The sequence below is a fragment of the Nilaparvata lugens genome, chromosome 3 (assembly GCF_014356525.2).
Source record: "Nilaparvata lugens isolate BPH chromosome 3, ASM1435652v1, whole genome shotgun sequence".
Taxonomy (NCBI): domain Eukaryota; kingdom Metazoa; phylum Arthropoda; class Insecta; order Hemiptera; family Delphacidae; genus Nilaparvata; species Nilaparvata lugens.
Genome location: NC_052506.1, coordinates 98,602,096 through 98,620,205, shown reverse-complemented (window position 1 = coordinate 98,620,205; position 18,110 = coordinate 98,602,096). Strand labels below are relative to the sequence as shown.

Sequence of the window (18,110 nt, the reverse complement as noted above, 5' to 3'; positions counted from 1 at the left end):
TCACATGTAATCCTTATGGGGAAGATTTGTGAGCTGGCCACACACAGAAATAAAAATCAGCTGTTATAATCATTGCGTCATCCAACAGATGTCGGTAGATAGTAGCATAGAGAAACAATAGCATAACTTACGCTATTGTTTCTGTATGATAGTAGACTAGTAGACTAGTCACTGTAGATAGTGACAAGAGTGTAAGTTGCTCTATAACCACCCATGTATTTTATTCCAAACGCTCCGATTGAAAACAAAATGACGTTTCTGTGTGTAACCATCCAGCAGTACGGCCTCAGTTTAAAGACTTACATGCGCTAAAGACATTGTTTCGTTTCGAATAATTGTGATGTCTTCGGTGTTTAGAATTAATGTTTAAATTATTTATTTTGCAGTAGAAAATTATCTAGGTACATAAATAAAATACATTGAAATTGATTATTGGAATAACATCTACTATTCAAAACCAATAAGCAAGAATCACATGGATGCAAAATGCCGCATCGCGCCTCCTCAGGTGTGCATCCAGCTCAAATTTGTCATGAGATGCATTAACTATTTGGCGGTACGAAGTTCGCCGGGCCAGCTAGTTTGATATAAAATTATTGCGCATTACAACGCCCCATGATTCTGAGAGAATAAGTGATATTGAAAAGAAAAGCAAATCTTCGCGATGTTACCAATTTCATCATGAAAGTTAAATTTCCTCTTAATCCTTCAACCCTGAAACTTTTTAGCACTACTAGGATATCGGGGATGATATTCTACATCCAATTCTGACGTTGAATTGAAAGTTTGAGAAAGTTGCAATTTCACACTAATTATTATCAACCTTGTAATTTCTTCGGATGGAGGGCCAAGTCTCAACTTATTTTACACAGACTATAGTGTGAAATCTCCAGTTTTGCAACAATAGACTAATTGACAATGGAATTTGGAGGGAATGTTTTGAACAGAATTTTTGACTTTGCAGCTTTGTTGGGATTAATTAGGAAGTGAACATATCTAAAGTTCCCCATCCCTGCCCCTCGTGCTAAAGGGATGAGGGTGGTTTGAAAGTTAAATTTATTCAAATCATACTTCAATATACCGTACCAAAATCTATTTCGGATGTGGAGGGTGAACTGAAAGTGGGCAGATCATTGCCAGCCTTTGCAGGCTTTTGACAGCCCCACAATATTGCACGGCAAGAAACAATAGGCCTATAGATATGGTATAGTTCCTTGCCAGGCCCGTGAAAAGCGGCTCAAACTTTTGCTCAGGACCTTGCATCCATTCCTGCAACGTCAGCCGACCAGCTATACCATGTTTCTCGTTGATCAAACAGGTATCTACCTACCAAGGTTTCATTATTCAATCAATCAAATTATTTCCTTTTTTTGTGTAAATAATATTGGGTTCTATGAAGACGCTGCTAATATCCGCAATGGTGTTCTAGATCACAATACAACTAATTTGTATACTACAACTAAATTGCCTCACAATATATTATACCTTCATATCTCTTATAAGCATGAGTTATATTGCTTGTCTCTGATAGTACCTTGTTGAAAAATATTGGATATTATAATCCTTCTAAATTGAAATTGTGACCGAGTCAATAATAGGCCTATATTTAATAGTTCAAGAAACGAAAAATGAGACAATCATATTTAGTGCTTCAAACGAAGTCTATTTGGAATACTATACCTACCTATACCTATAGGTATTCCTTATATAGGTATTCCTATAGGTAATACCAAGAGCCATGACCTCACCTTGCATACGAAGATTCGATTACTGAAGTGCTATGTGTATTCAGTACTGTTGTATGGTGTTGAATCATGGACTCTAAAGCAAAGCACAGTAGCAAAGCTCCAAGCATTTGAGTTATGGCTGTATAGGAGAATCCTGAGGATACCATGGACTGATAGAATTACCAATCAGGAGGTGTTGAGGAGGATGAATATGGCCCCAGAACTGGTTAACATCATAAAATTCAGGAAGTTGCAATACTTGGGCCACATAATGCGCAATAGGGGCAGATATGAGCTATTGCAGACCATACTGCAGGGCAAAATAGAAGGCAGGAGAGCCCCAGGTCGAAGAAGAATATCCTGGCTGGCCAACCTGAGAGCCTGGTTTGGAAAAACCTCCATTCAATTGTTCCGGAGCGCAACTAACAAAGTCATCATAGCCAATATGATCGCCAACGTTCGAAACGGACAGGCACCTTAAGAAGAAGAATAGGTAATCCTTTGCGGCTTCTTGCTGCATACACATAATAGGCCTAGAAAACACCGATCAATTTATGCCACATGTATCTGAAGCTATCTAATCTTCTATTCACATTGATTCGTCAATGACGCTTATGATAATGAGGATGGATTATTCGGTTCCACACTATTCAAATCATAGTTTATTTCTGAACACATTAACTACAGTATCGTTCACTGTACATATATGTTAAAATTCAGAGAGAGTAGCTGATGCCTTTTTGTTTGATTCATTTAAATTGTAAAATTTCAAACGTCAACTTATATAGCACACTCATAACTGGATACTTTGCAAACACATTATAAACCAACTCATATTTTTTCGGATTAGTCGGTTTTGTTCTGATGATCCTACACAGCACCACTGATTCCGGATTGAGTCTCAGCATTGAAAATGGGTGAGTCTGATAAGATTTTATTCATTCTTAAGACATTTATACTTTATTTATCTATATTATACTTATATATTTTTAAAGTCTGATTCTTATTTGAAACTGAGTTGGATTACTGGATAAAAATCGAACTTCGAGCTACCAATAAATTTAAAATGTATAGGTATTTTAAAATCATTAATGTTCCTATATTATAGACCTACTTCTTAGTTGCTTGTGTCAAATTTATGTTGATTCCCTAAACAGTGTAGGTTGCATATCGAAAAGGTAGTGCAGAACATTTTTTTCAAAATAGTTAATCCATTACATCTCTCTATAAATTTAGTTCATGGAAATATTTCTGAGAATGTTGTGCATATTATTTCCACTTTAGACCTTGAACAAAAACATTTTATCAGTACAAAACTAATATATGATTGAAGAAATTTTTTTTCAGCCCCAACGTTTCCTATCTATTTTACCATTATCAAATGTTTTGTTGATTTACCTTCAATTCAAAACATCCAAATTTCAATAAATTGCATATTTTAACCTGTGATATTTTTCTTTGTTTCAGTGAATAAACGTTTCTCAGCATTCTCTCGAAAATCTCTTCTGGTTAGATCAGTCCTAATTCTGTTGGCTGGATGTGTCCTTCTTTATTACATCTACTTGAAAACTACGATTGTGCATCAGCAGATATTTATTATTGATCATCAATACTCAAATGGAAGCATCAATGGAAATGAGGAAACCATAGCCACTGGAACCTTTGGTGATCATAATCTTTCGGCAAAGAATGGGAATGTTTCAAGCTCCAATGAAAAGGGTCTTTGTCCCCTTGTTTCACCACATTTGAGTAAGTAAATCCAATTAATCCAACCAATTTTTTTCATGTAGAAGCTGATGAAGACTACTTTCTATAAAAACAGTATAATTGAACAGTAGGTTATCAATATTGAATCATACAGTGTAAACAGATTAAACAATAATTTACAGCTAGACAAATAATAGCAATAGTTGTAGCTTATCCAGTAAATGTTTTAAGCTATTGTTGTATTGCTAGTCGTCTAGCTGCAATACTTTTTTTTTCTATTGGTCAATACTATAGCCATCTAGTCTAAAGACTAATGAGCTAATTTTTTCTATCCTAAATTACTACTTGAAAAATTGAACAGTGAATTTCTCATTAGAAACTCTTACTGCTATTGTTTAATTAATATGTTCACTTATTGACTGCACTATAGAAGCTAGATTCACTCAATCACTGCTTTGCTCTTTCACTGGACACTACTTGAACAAGCACTACACTAGTTCAAACGGTTTCCTCCTTTTGAGCCTCCGCACCAACCCTCCATTGTCTAGCAGCTGGATCGCCTCGACGTTGTCATGTTGGTGCAGTCGCCCCTCGTGCCTCTCCGCATGCCTCTGGATCTCGGTGGATACCAGATCGACGTGAAGGTCTCTATGAAGATCGCTGTTCCTGACATACCAAGGAGCATCCACAATGTTCCTTAGCACTTTGTTTTGAAAACGTTGAATGATATTGATGTTGCTTTCTTTGGTACACCTCCAAAGTTGTATACCATACGTCCATACTGGCTTTAATATCTGTTTGTACAGAAGTACTTTGTTTCGGATTGAAAGGACAGAGTTTCTTCCGATCAGCCAATACAGCTTTTTATATTTTATTCCAAGCTCTTCTCTCTTCTTCTTGACATGGGCCTTCCATTGAAGCTTTGCGTCCAAGGTCATACCTAGATACTTGGCATCATTAGCATATGGTACAACTTGGTTGTTGATAGTTATTGGTATGGGCAGGTCCTTCTTATTGGTAAAATTGATGTGAATCGACTTTGTTTCATTCAATTTCATTCTCCACTTTCTAGTCCAATCTTGAATTTTGTTGATGGATCTCTGTAGTTTCTCTGTTGCAATATGTATATTACTGTCTACTGATAATATGGCTGTGTCGTCTGCAAATGTTGCTGTAGTATTCTCATCAAGGCTGGGAATATCGCTGGTATAGAGTAGGTAAAGAACTGGTCCCAGAACACTGCCTTGAGGAACTCCTGCTTTAATTTCCTTCAAATCAGAATATGAACTTTCATGCCTGACCCTAAAGTATCTGTCAGTGAGATAGGATTGTAATATATCTGTATATTGCTTTGGTAGCACTTTTATGAGCTTGAAAATGAGACCTTCATGCCATACTTTATCAAAAGCTTGCCCTATATCAAGGAAAGCTGCTGAGCAAATTTTTTTCTCTTCTAAGCACTTCTCTATTACATTTATAATCCGATGCACTTGATCTATTGTTGAGTGTTTCACTCTGAAGCCAAATTGATGATTTGGAAGTATGTGCTGTCTCTCAATTATTGGTTTTAGCCTACTAAGTAAAATCCTTTCAAACAACTTGGATAGGACCGGTAACAATGATATTGGCCTATATGATGATACTTCATGTGGCTCTTTACCTGGCTTCAGTAGCATTATAACCTCTGCTACTTTCCATATTCCTGGTACGAATTTTAGTCTGAAAGAAGCATTCAAAATTTTTGTTAATTTCACTATTGCTTTCCTTGGTAGGTGTTTGAGGACTGAGCCGGTTATCATGTCAAATCCAGGGGTTTTTTGTTATTCAGATTTCTTATTTCTCTTTTCACTTCTTCTACTGTGACACGCATTATTTCTTGATTCGGCTGTAAGATATTCTCATCCGCTTCTAAAGTTTCGTCTTCACCTGAGTTGATTGGCTGGAAAACGTTTACAAGATGATCCGCAAATGTCTGTGCCTTTTCATCACTACTCCTCGCCCATTGTCTGTCCTGCTTTCTGAGAGGAGGAGATTGTTGAATGGTTCGTTTTATTTTTTTAGCTGCCTTCCAGAGTGAGTAGTCCGTGCTGAATTCTGCTGTCAAGTTTCTCAAGTAACTATTAATTGATTCTTCCTTGATACATTGAATCTCTCGCCTTAGTTCTTGAGTTAAATTGTTCAAAACTCTTTTGTCTTGGGGGGAACGTGATTGCTGCCATCTCCTTCTAGCTCTTCGTTTTTCAACAATCAATTCTCTGATTTCCGCAGGGTGATTATTTCCAGTGGTTCTTCTTCTGATTTGTGGGGTATTACACCATGCTGCCTGTTGGATATCAGTCACAAACTTCTCCAACTCCCGATCAATATTATGTTCTTCGTTCCTTAATGGTGAGTTCAATTCTATTCTTTCCTCCAGCATCTGTTGGAAGCCATCCCAATCAGTGCGGCTATTTGCTAACGCTGGACAAGTATTTTCCTTCCGTAGAATTGAATCACTCAGAGTCATAATGATGGGGGAGTGGTCGGAATTAAGGTCGAAACTATCCTCTAAATGCAAATAATTAACTGATATATTTTTTGTCAGGAAGAAATCTATGAGATCTGGGATTTTCCTCGTATCGGTGGGCCAGTAGGTTGGTTTACCAGTTGAAAGAGCTTCACACCTCATCTCTTTCATTGCTTCGAAGAGCTGTCTTCCCTTGTGAGTTGTTAAGCGCGATCCCCAATGCGCGTGCTTTGCATTGAAATCACCACCAAGAATGAATTTTTCTCCTAACATATCAAGCAATGTCGAATTCTCCTCTCTTCTGATGGAATATATGGGAGGACAGTAAATAGCTGCAACAACAAAGTTATAATTTACTGCTTGAACTGCTACACCTATCAATTGAATTCTATCACTTTCATGTTTCACTTCTTCATGATGTTGTAGATTGTCTCTGATAATGATGGCACTCCCACCCCTCGCGACATTGCTGGGATGTAAAGCATGATAGATCTTAAAGCCTTTGAATTTGATAAACGATTGATTTGTAAAGTGAGTTTCAGATATAAGACATATATCTATTTTTTCTATGTCTAGAACTACTTCTAACTCCTGTTGCCGTTGTAAAAATCCATTCCATTATTTTTAGTGAATGAATCATTTGAATTTCAGTAGTCTACTCTGTTCTAACTTCTGAAATTTAGATTGTAGAGAGGTGATTATTTGCTCTTGTCTATCCAGTTTTGCCAAGATTAGCTGCAAAATATTATTGGTGCCTTCTTCCACTTCACTTTTTGGCTCTTCCAATTTCGATCTATTTTCTTTTGAGACAATCTGGGCGAAAGTCAATTTCTTAACTGCACTACCATTGTTTGGATTGTGAGCTTCTGTATTTTCCGTGATTCTTGGTGGGATATTTTGAATGATTTTCTTTCGTGAATCTGCAATAGTTTTTGTTTTAGTAGAATTCCTGATTTTTTGCAATTCGATTGCAACAGTGCAACCTCGACAGCTGGCTGGATGTGCTTCACCGCAATGAATACATTTTGGTAGAGCATCGTTGGGTTTCGAACATTCCTTTGTTTGGTGTTTACCTGCACACTTAACACACCTAGTAGTCCAGGCGCTGGCTTACATTGAGCATACATGAGAGAGGCAGAGAATTTGACTTCGAATTATTGTTAGGGGGTCTTTAGTGTATATGAAACTCGATGTCGTCACGTCCCAGGGTGGTCGACAGATTGGTGGGAGGGGGGTAAGTTGTAAAAAACGCGCGCTTATAAAATCGCCTGTCCTGCAGTTACTATTCATAGTACAGCTTTGACTTTTTTCTCAATATTATGTACTTATAACTGGCTTTCAATGTGGTCCTCTACATTTTTGCGATAAACCGCATAGTTTTTCCGCAAAAAAATAAAATATCTCGAAAAATGTATTTTTTTATTATGGACTTTTTGTTATTTCTTGAATATTTAAGTCGTTAGTCGACTTAGAGGAAAAGGTTCCCAATAAACGTTGTAGGCCGTTTCTTCCTGAATTCAATGATATATATAGTTTGGGGGTTACGATCATAGATGCGGCGGTGGGAGGGGGATAAGTAGCACTGTTACGCTGCGGCGCGGTCCTCCCCCATGATTAATGCGCGTAGTGGCCTGTCTATCGCATCGCTCCTACTATTCTATGCTTTCAAATTATGTATTTCAGAAACGCTATCTTATGTATTTTCGGTCGCTGAACACGATTTTTCAACTCTCAAGCCTCAATAATTGATAATTCTCATCATAATATACAAATTATGGTCAAAATTACAAACTTCATCTCATTCTGCAAGGAAACTAAGAAATGACTGTTTGAAATGGTAACAAGTTATTCAGTATCAAAATTTGGGAATAGAATGTTCCCATAGTTCCCATAGTTGTAATAGTTTTGGGCCATGCCTGTTAATCTTTCCCAAACATATTTATATGATTTATAATTCCATCCACAAATGAATGAATGGATGTATACCTGCACGTAGCTAACGTATGGATTATTCCTTTATAGATTATTGCATGTTACATTAATAAATCTCTGCCACAGATTTAAAAATCAAGTCTCGATGGTTTGGAGAGCATATTATTGGAGTGATTCTTTTACTCTGCTGCTTCTAGTATGTTCACTACCTTTTTTTGAATTTAGACTATAGACATGAAAAACTATGTCCACCTGTATCACTCCATCTTCATTGAGAATTTTCATAACTCTTCTCATCACAGTTTCCATAATCTTGCAGCGTATTGAAAGTTTTGAAAAGTGAAGTAGGAGTTGAATTCAGGAGAGCCATGTCATCATTATGCGAATTTGTCAACGATATTTAAGGATCTAGTCAAATCCACAACTAGTTCCACTACTGTAATTATTTCATGGGCCAAGTGAGATTAAGCGTTTTTTTCAAATATCCATCAGATGTTGACAGAGATTGCGGTTATTGTAGAAATGCATACTGCACTAAAACTTCAATGCTGAATTATATTTAAACAGCTACCTAGTAAAAATACAGAGATCAGATCTTTTTGTTCTAGAATGAACTAAGACTAGGATTTTTTGTTTGATTGCATCGTGGAGAATGACAGAACTCTGTTTCTTTTTATAGGTGAGAATACACTTTTACTCGTACAATTTGCCACAACTATGCTCAGATAAAAATCGTTGAAGACCGAATAACTATTTCTTTATACATTCAAAAGAGAATCACACACTTCTTCACTTGCTTCCAGACCATTGATAACATTATGCAGATTCTGTTGTCCATCAGAGTCATGAAGAAAAATGTAATGTTCTCGTGAGAAGGTTATGCTCCTGGATATCATTCTTATCTCTCATTATTCTTGTTTTACTTCCTTCGATGTCTTTCTTCACAATCTCCAGTGATATCCCATAATGATGTCAACATACTAAGATTTATTTATATAGTATCAGCCATTTTAGGAAAGCCTTATATATATCATTGAATTCAGGAAGAAACGGCCTACAACGTTTATTGGGAACCTTTTCCTCTAAGTCGGCTAACGACTTAAATATTCAAGAAATAACAAAAAGTCCATAATAAAAAAATACATTTTTCGAGATATTTTATTTTTTTGCGGAAAAACTATGCGGTTTATCGCAAAAATGTAGAGGACCACATTGAAAGCCAGTTATAAGTACATAATATTGAGAAAAAAGTCAAAGCTGTACTATGAATAGTAACTGCAGGACAGGCGATTTTATAAGCGCGCGTTTTTTACAACTTACCCCCCTCCCCCCAATCTGTCGACCACCCTGGGACGTGACGACATCGAGTTTCATATACACTAAAGACCCCCTAACAATAATCCGAAGTCAAATTCTCTGCCTCTCTCATGTATGCTCAATGTAAGCCAGCGCCTGGACTATAGGCTCCTTGTTACAATATTTTTGAGTGTGGCGTATGCTTGGCAACGTTTGCATTGCGGTATCAGATTGGCCTTCTTCAATGCTTCAACTTCCACTCTACAGCCAAGTATATTTTTCAATTCAAATACTGTTTTTATATCTTCTTCCGCGCTGAATGATACCATGAACATATCTAATGGTTCTCTTGTCTTCCACCTCAGCTTGTTTACAACTTCTAGAACTTTCAATCCTCTTACTTTCAAATCTTCCAGAATCATTTCTGTACTACAAGAGTGATGAAGCTTTTTAATCATCACTCTTATTGGTCTCGACTTGGTTTATCTTCATAGGAGTGCCAGTTGAGCCCATCTTTAATCAATTCTCTGGTAATATTCCGATAAGTTTCCGAATCAACTGCATTTACTTTAAATGTTTCTTTACTTAACAGTTTAATCCTAAATTTGTCAGCTGGTGACACTTTTTTCAAACTCGTAAGAAGTACATTCAGATTCTTAATACCATCCACAATGATTGGCGGTGGTGGCATTTCTTTCTTCTTCCTCTTCTCCTCCTCACTGATTGGTTTTTCCACAGGAGTGATTTTATTATTCAAATTTTGTTGCTTCTTTTTTGCAGACTCATTTTTGATTTCTGGCGATGGGGTGCTAAGCTTCCTCTTCTTGGTAGCCCGCTTAGTATGAGTTCTGATCCATTCAGTTTCTTTAGCCAATTCTTCTTCATTTGTCGAGTAGTTCTCGGCTGCTGAGCTAGTAGGCTGTGGGCTATGGATCTTTATCTCAATATTGAGAAATCTTTTTTCCAAATCCTGCATTTTTTGCAAGAGTTCGGCGTTGCTTCTCTCTAGCTCCTTCCTCTTCTCATCAGATTCCTTCCAGGCGATGAAAAGTACCTGCTCGGCTGAAGATTTGAGTTTATTTGCTTTTATGTATTGATCCGGTGAACACTGGATCTCTGGTGTATTTGCCATGTTGTTGGTGTCCATGCTCTCGTTAGTGGCTTCCCTTTCTTCTTGCTCTGATGCAGGAAAACTTGGTGGCTTCACTAAGTCGGACATAGTGCGATTTCGCTACCATACATTTCAAACAGCACTCGTAATCAACACTCACGCACACGGAAACGCGAACGGAGCTATATTACCGCCGCGAAAAGCAGGTCGCTTTGCTTGCATAAAATACCGCGGTTGACGACCGATACTCGATGCAATATTTTTGTTCCACTTTTAATCGCGAACAAACAACTGCTGACTCACTACTTCTACACTACACTATTACTACTCCACTATACGTCCGTTCTCTACGAGTTCTAGCGCAATACTGAGCTGCAATACTAATACCAAGAATCATTTTTCAACTCGTAATGAGGAATAGACTACTTTGAAATATTATTATTCTTTGATAAATTTATCACACGTCATAAGCTAGGATATAGAATAATGTCTTATAAAATATAGGCTATAACAATGTACCTACCTAGAATACATTTCTATTTCTATATGTATTCTAGGTACATTGGGATATAATATTTGGAAATAATCTGAATTAATGTTTCAATGAATTAAAAAAACACGCTTTCGAAGTGAAAAGCTTACTTTTTTGCAGTGACGATGTTGCGACCTATTATGGGTCATCTTCGGGCTGTGGAAACTTTATCCCCTCGAAAGTGTGTTTTTATCAAATTTGAGATTAATAGTGGAAAAGCATGGATACACAACACAGTAATGTTTCATTATTGAAGGAGGAGAATTCAAACCAACGCATGTTATACCAGAATCTATTTCCAATGTGGAGGATGAACTGAAAATGGTTGAAGCACTGCCAGCCTTGGGAGGCTCTTGGCAGCCCAACAATTGCACGGCAAGACATCATATAGCTATAATAGTTCCTTGCCACGACCGAGATGAGCATCTCAGAGCTCTGCTGAGGCACTTGCATCCATTCCTGCAACGCCAGCAGAACAGTTATGGCATATTTGTCGTTGATCAAAAAGGTAGGTACCAAAGTTTTCACTCAATTTTTTTCTGAAGATTGCATGTATACTTACTATATGCTACACCTCCAAACTGCTTTAGTCAACTGTGTAAGGATTTATTTGAAGGAATTCCTATCAAAATAATTATTGGAACACCTGCGAAATTGTTAAAATATAGCTAAATAAATAGAGTAATAGAGAGAACAATAAAAATCAAGAGAAATGAATAGCCTATAAATAAAATAAATAAAGAATTTATATGCCAAATGCTATAAATAATAATTCCACAAGAAATTATGAAATAGTCCTCATTCTATTCAAAATGTTAATAATGTCTTCAAGTTAATCAAATTTTTTTTTGCTAATAAGTTATATCTTAATAGATGTAAACCCTCAAATATTTAAAAAGTTAATAGAATAGAATAGGCTAGAACTTTATATGCACTTTTAAAATATAACAACAGAAAATGAAAATTATGCAACTCAAAAAGGTACCTAGTTAAAAAGAAACAAAATTAAAAAATCATTCTCGCAGTATATTTTCCTCTCTGCACACAAATTACAAAGTAAAAAACGTTCTGTAGGCATAGCCGAAGCCGTCAGCCGGGTTATTGATAAACTCGATCATATTTTAATTCGAATTAACACAATTCTCAATTAACTATATTTATGTCTTTATGTACACATTTTTTAACAAAATACTGAGAAACTTTCGGGTAGACAGAGCGTCAATGTGGCTGAATGATAACTCCAACACGACACTAATAAACTAGCAGTAACCTCCTGGGTTGGAGAACTCGCTCACGAACTGTTGTATTGATCTCTGAAATCCGCAGACTTGTAATTATACAGAGTTGGTGAGAATTATTATGGAAACAGCTAAATATTTCTTTTACAAGTATGATATAACAGAAGGTTCCATGGAGATCCTATTCGAATTGAAAAAACTACTTTCTTTCGCTTCAAAACTTTTGTCCGCAATCTTGGATCCTTCATATGAATCCAACTTCATTTCGAATTCAGCTTATTGATTTGAATCCAACTTCATTTTTTCAAATGGGAACATCTGGTCGTGCGATACAGTCATGATTTCGATACAGAATTTCAAAAGAAAATTTATGGCGAAACCCGCACATTGATATCTCAAACTGTTTCAATATTTAAAGATACTGATAAATGATACCAAAATGAAATAAATGAGTACCTAAATAGAAATAATCAAGTGTGAGTGAACACGCTTCTACTCACAAATTAAAAATTTGAACAAAGAAAATTTGTCAACGTCATAGCAATATATTAAGTACGTCATAGTTCTATTTAATAATACGGTAATAATACTGAGGGTGATATCCACATAAGCTCTTAGGCTTGTGCGTGGGTAATGAGTGAGAGGGATGATGATGAGAGATCACGAATACCTTTTAGGTAGTCGGACCGACGACTTATCGTCTCCTCCGAAAAACGTTACTATTACAAGTACGGTACCTAGTATTAATCTTTGAAAAATATAAAATCAAAACAAAACTATCCACTTTGTACATCTAGGCTATACACTGCATTAATAAATAATAAAAACATAACAAAGCAAAAAAAACGCTGATAATAATAATTACTTCTTTCAATAATGAAACTAATGAATGTTTTTATAAGTTGCATAATAATTAAAGCTTCAAACCCTTTCTAAGAAAATTAAAAATCTGGTGTGGCGTACTCACACAACTTTCCTTGCCGTTATGAAAATTTATCACCTGACGCTAGTGTTCCCACGTATCTCAAGTCTACTATTCAAAGATCCAAGCCAGCTGGTGACAGGACAATAAGGCTGGAGACACACAAAGATAGCTATCTCTTCATAGTGAATGATCTAATAGAATCAAAAGTTGCCAACAGTTTGTAATTGAAATAATAACATTTTCTCGAATTTCGAGCTTATTTTCAATTTTAGGTGAAAATTATACTGAACATTAATTGAAGAGATTTTCATGCTCAATCTTTTCCACTTGGAATTTTTTGTTTAAATTGTATCTAAAGCCTGATAATTGGGAATCTATAATTGAACTTTGCATAGATGGGGCGGAGGTCCTGAAATTTTTACAGACATGTGACTTGTGGCAGTTGATAGAGCTTATCAATGACTATTTTAAGTATGAATTTAATCAAAATCGTTGGAGCCGTTTTCTAGAAAATCGCAAAAACCCTGTTTTTGACAACATTTTCACCATTTTATCCACCATCTTGAATTGCATCAGATCGAAATTGTTCGTGTCGGATCCTTATATTGTACATATACACTCATACACACACACACACACACACACACACACACACACACACACACACACACACACACACACACACACACACACACACACACACACACACACACACACACACACATACATACATACAGACCAATACCCAAAAACCACTTTTTTGGACTCAGGGGACCTTGAAACGTATAGAAATTTGGAAATTGGGGTACCTTAATTTTTTTCGGAAAGCAATACTTTCCTTACCTATGGTAATAGGGCAAGGAAAGTAAAAAATTAAAAATAGACGTTCTTTCAATACAGGAATAAAATTCTACCAAAATAGGTAAAATGACTTATATCATACTCTAGGGACTTTCATAATACGAATACTCTATATTATACATAGGTGATGGAATAATCTCTAGTCAATGCTTTTCCCCCCTTTGTTTATTAAAATTGAACTCTGCAATTAACCCTCGCCTATACCTCAAGGCCTCTGACAAATATCCCACTAAGCTCGACTAACATTTTCCGTAAAGATAATCAATCACTGTCTCTTATCTATATATTGTCGCTTTTTCAGATATTTATTTCTCATTTCGTTCAATATAGAACAACAACTATAAAATGATAGGTATTTTCCGTTTCTCGGCTATTCAAAATAGAACAAATACCTATCAGCTCCTCTCTGTGCGGTCCATGATTTAGTGAGAATAATCCTCCTCTGGCTTTAAAACTCATCGCAATAACATTCCGTCTAGTTCCATCATTTATGCAATCTTTGGTCTTATCGTCAATTTCCAAAGCTGCATAAACCCTATGAAACTGTGACGGCTCTCGTCTTTCAAGCCATTTATCTTTGACTTTCGCTTTTATTTTTGTCAATGCCCGCTCCCACGTTGCCTCCCACCCCTGCCTGAAGTTCACTGCTCGCCAGTTGTCCGCTGTTATCGGCAGTTCAATATCCAACTCACCCAATATCCTTCTTCATTCGGCATACCAGCCACACTTATCTATTATATAAACCTACAATCTAACCCTAAATCTATTATCTGTTTCGATATATCGCTGCTCGATATCGGCTAACTGGCAGCTCAAATGAGATCAATACATTATGTAATATGAGTCTTTAACGTCTACAGCCACATCATGTTCTTCCTAGTCTCTAAATAGAAGATAATATGATTTGGTCTATTAATAGGCAATCCAAACATTTTCTTCACGAGAACCTGATAAATAATTTTAGTTCTTCTCTCTCCTCATATCCGCATACCTGAGAAGTTACCAAGACAGCTCTACTTATGGATTCAAAAATTCCCCATTTTATCGATAGAGGTACTTCATCATTTGAATAGAATTTACGCCACACACTATTAATTATAAATCTGGATGCTGCATGACCATATTACCACTTCACTATCTATTTCTCCTAATCTCCCTCCTCTTCTGAAAATGGCTATTTTGGATTTTGTTATATTTACTGTGAGATTCAACCTCACACAATATGCCTTCAACTCATTTATCATTGATTGCAGCTTTCTAGGATTCTCAGACATCAAAACTACGTCATCAGCATATAACAGCGAATTGATTAGCTTCTCACCAACATTAGACCTCCACCAATAAACTCACTCAAGTCATTTGAAAAGAGCGTGAACAGCAACGGGGACAACACGCAACCTTGTTTTAATCCATTTTTAGTTACAAAATAATCTGTGAAATTTCCACATTACCCATGCCAGACGGTGGACATCGTAATTTGGTATAACTTCCGAAAATCGCTATAAATTTTGTTGACACACTCAGTTTGAAAAATAAAGCCACTCTGTCTACACTACAGTACGCTCCCTTGAAATCCACGAAGAAACAATACAGTTCATCCTAGGTCTACTCAAAGTCTTCATCACTATATTTATTATTGAATAGAAAAAATTTTTTGGCAATCAATCAATCTCTTTATTCAAGACATGTCTATTGTACATGAATGCGTCATCTCATTTAACAATACTTCTAATTCTTAAACATAAAACTAGGAAGATATAGAAAGAAACAATAACAAACAAGTTAGATACTGTATCCCTAATTCCCCCGGTAAAATTCTTCAAAACTATAAGTTTCTAACTCTATTAGGTACTTTATAAACTCGATTTTGAATCTTGCCCTATCCGTCTCGCTTCTGATGCTACTCTGGAGGTACCTCATAAATTTCAATCCCATATAAGCTAGACTTTGTTCAAATTTTTCTCTTTTATGTTCCATTACCATGAAATCATTTCTAAATATTGTATGGTGATTGTGAACATGATTTCCTATTGAATGAGTGTTCGTTATCTTTTATATGTAAAATTTTTCTGTAGATGTAAAGGCCATCAAACACAGTCATAAATCCTAGTTTCTTGAAATAAATTGAAATTGAATTGAATTTGAAAAGTAAATATTTTGCATCTATGAAAATAGTTTATGCTGTAAATCATTGTGAACGAATGATTCATAAACTTTTTCGTGGTTCTCTGATTAAAAAACTCTGTCTAGTGAACAGGAAACTAGGAATGCATGTTCTTACCACACTTCTTGCTCTAGAATCAGGTTTGGTTCTGAGCAGATCAGACAAGTGTTGATATGAAAACTTAATGAGATTTTAATGTGTCTTCAGTTTCAAAATACTCAACCATCTAACATTTTATTGCTGAGAATATGATACCCACAAAGCCACATGAGATCTATGCTTGGCTAATGCGGGTGATTGATTAGGGATTATAATTGCAAATCATTACCTTATGTTATAAAAGGCATACCTAAGGCAAACACTCATGAATGTTATGTTCTCCACAAACAAAAGTGATGAATTATTCATGAATTTGATCATGGAAATATTTTTTTGTAAAAGTAAAAAATTATGCATTTTTTCCAGAGGATGGACGACCATTCAATAAGGCTATGATAATGAATGCGGGCTTTGCTGAAGTGAATAAAACGGGTCAATTCAGTTGCTTTATTTTTCATGATGTCGACCTTCTTCCAGAAGATGATCGAAATTTGTATAGTTGTGCAGACCAGCCGCGTCACATTGGAATTGCTGTTGACAAATTGGGTTATCAGTAATACTTCACAGATATAATTATCTACTTTCCTATAAATTTATGACATATTAATAATAGATTTCAAACTAGAGTTTACACAATTACATAGCATCTGGCTGCCATTTCAAACAATATAATATGATAGTCAGGATTTGTCTCCTTATGCGTTAGCTTTACTGAACTCACGCTATACATTTCTGCCAATGTTATGACACCAAGTCTTGTTATATGCGTGTTGGAGATTAATTTTTTCTTTTTTGCTGCTGTATAATGTAACTTCATATTAGATTGAGTTACACCTTCAGTTTTGAGCTAATAACATTTATTTTTATCTATTTATTATTTTTTTGCAAGAGACTTATAACGTCACTTATTGCTGTCACTTGCTTATAACGTGAATTGAAATACGGTATATACTGTCAAGCCATATTTCAATATGATACTTAATAATGTGTGAGTGCATTATATATATATGTTATATTATATATATATATATATATATACAGGGTGATTCATAATTATGGTAAAATAATTTGATACGTGATAGTAGAGGTGAAAATAAGAAAAAAGGTTCCTATAAACATATATCCATAAACGCTTCATTAGCGAGCTATACAGAGTGAAAGATTTCGCCTGGAATTCAGTTCCTCTGGTGAAATACACCGATGCTGAATTGGTTGGGGACTAGTTTTTGAAAAACTTATGCTGGATTCATATGAAAAAATAACTGAAAAATTGAATAAAACTAGTCTGGAAGCTGTAGTGTGAGTAGTTTTTGAGAAAAAAGTTGAAATATGCAAAAATTCAAGTAGGAAAACACAGACTTCTACGTTTAATGCCCAATAACTTTCTTTAATGACCAGTAAACAAATAATTTTTTGCAATAAAAATTGTGGAGAATTCAATTCTGAAAAGAATTATGTAAGCTGTGTAAACTAAATTTGGATAAAAGTTGTATAAAATGTATTCGTATGTAGTACATTACACCACAAAATTTGCTGTTTTATGAGGAGAGAACTAATAACTCATAGGTTGTAGCTGATTGCAAATAGAACATTGATTTTAAGAACAGCTGTACCAAAACAGCTGATTTATTTTGTTTTAAATGAAAAAATATTTAAAAGAAATTATCAGCTGAAAATTATTTTCAGAAATATTTTAGCTCACTGTTGAACAAAAAAACACACTGTAAGTTAGGCCTACTGTAGCCGCGCTGTGTTTTTTGTTAACCTATTAACCAGTTATTTATAACCATTTCACTTTGCTTTTGTGTTAAGTGTTAACTTTTTAAAAAATGGCAGGTAATTTTAGACATTATTCATACTCCGAATTAGCTGACATGCATTTAATGTATGGAATGGGACACTACTGTAATAGTACTGAAGCAAGACGTTTGTATCAAGAGAACTTTCCTTACCGAGTATGTCAAAGTTCAAGGTTTTTTGCCACTATTCATCAACGTCTGTCTGAGACAGAT

At 35.5% G+C, this 18,110-nt stretch overlaps 1 protein-coding gene across 1 annotated transcript; it reads left to right on the top strand.

Moving 5' to 3' along the window:
- Nucleotides 1–2,386: 2,386 nt before the first annotated feature.
- LOC120350687 (beta-1,4-galactosyltransferase 4-like) lies at nt 2,387–16,843 on the top strand. Its single transcript, XM_039425261.1, has 4 exons — nt 2,387–2,644; nt 3,195–3,476; nt 11,068–11,319; nt 16,465–16,843. Exons 1-4 carry the CDS (start codon nt 2,641–2,643, stop codon nt 16,653–16,655), a joined length of 729 nt encoding a protein of 242 aa, XP_039281195.1. The 5' UTR covers nt 2,387–2,640; the 3' UTR covers nt 16,656–16,843.
- Nucleotides 16,844–18,110: the final 1,267 nt, after the last annotated feature.

What these genes read in the sequence shown, in the direction of transcription:
- LOC120350687 (XM_039425261.1), top strand. An exon ending in CCTTGTTTCACCACATTTGA is followed by an intron (nt 3,477 to 11,067) that starts GTAAGTAAATCC and finishes TCATTATTGAAG; the next exon opens with GAGGAGAATTCAAACCAACG. An exon ending in ATTTGTCGTTGATCAAAAAG is followed by an intron (nt 11,320 to 16,464) that starts GTAGGTACCAAA and finishes CATTTTTTCCAG; the next exon opens with AGGATGGACGACCATTCAAT.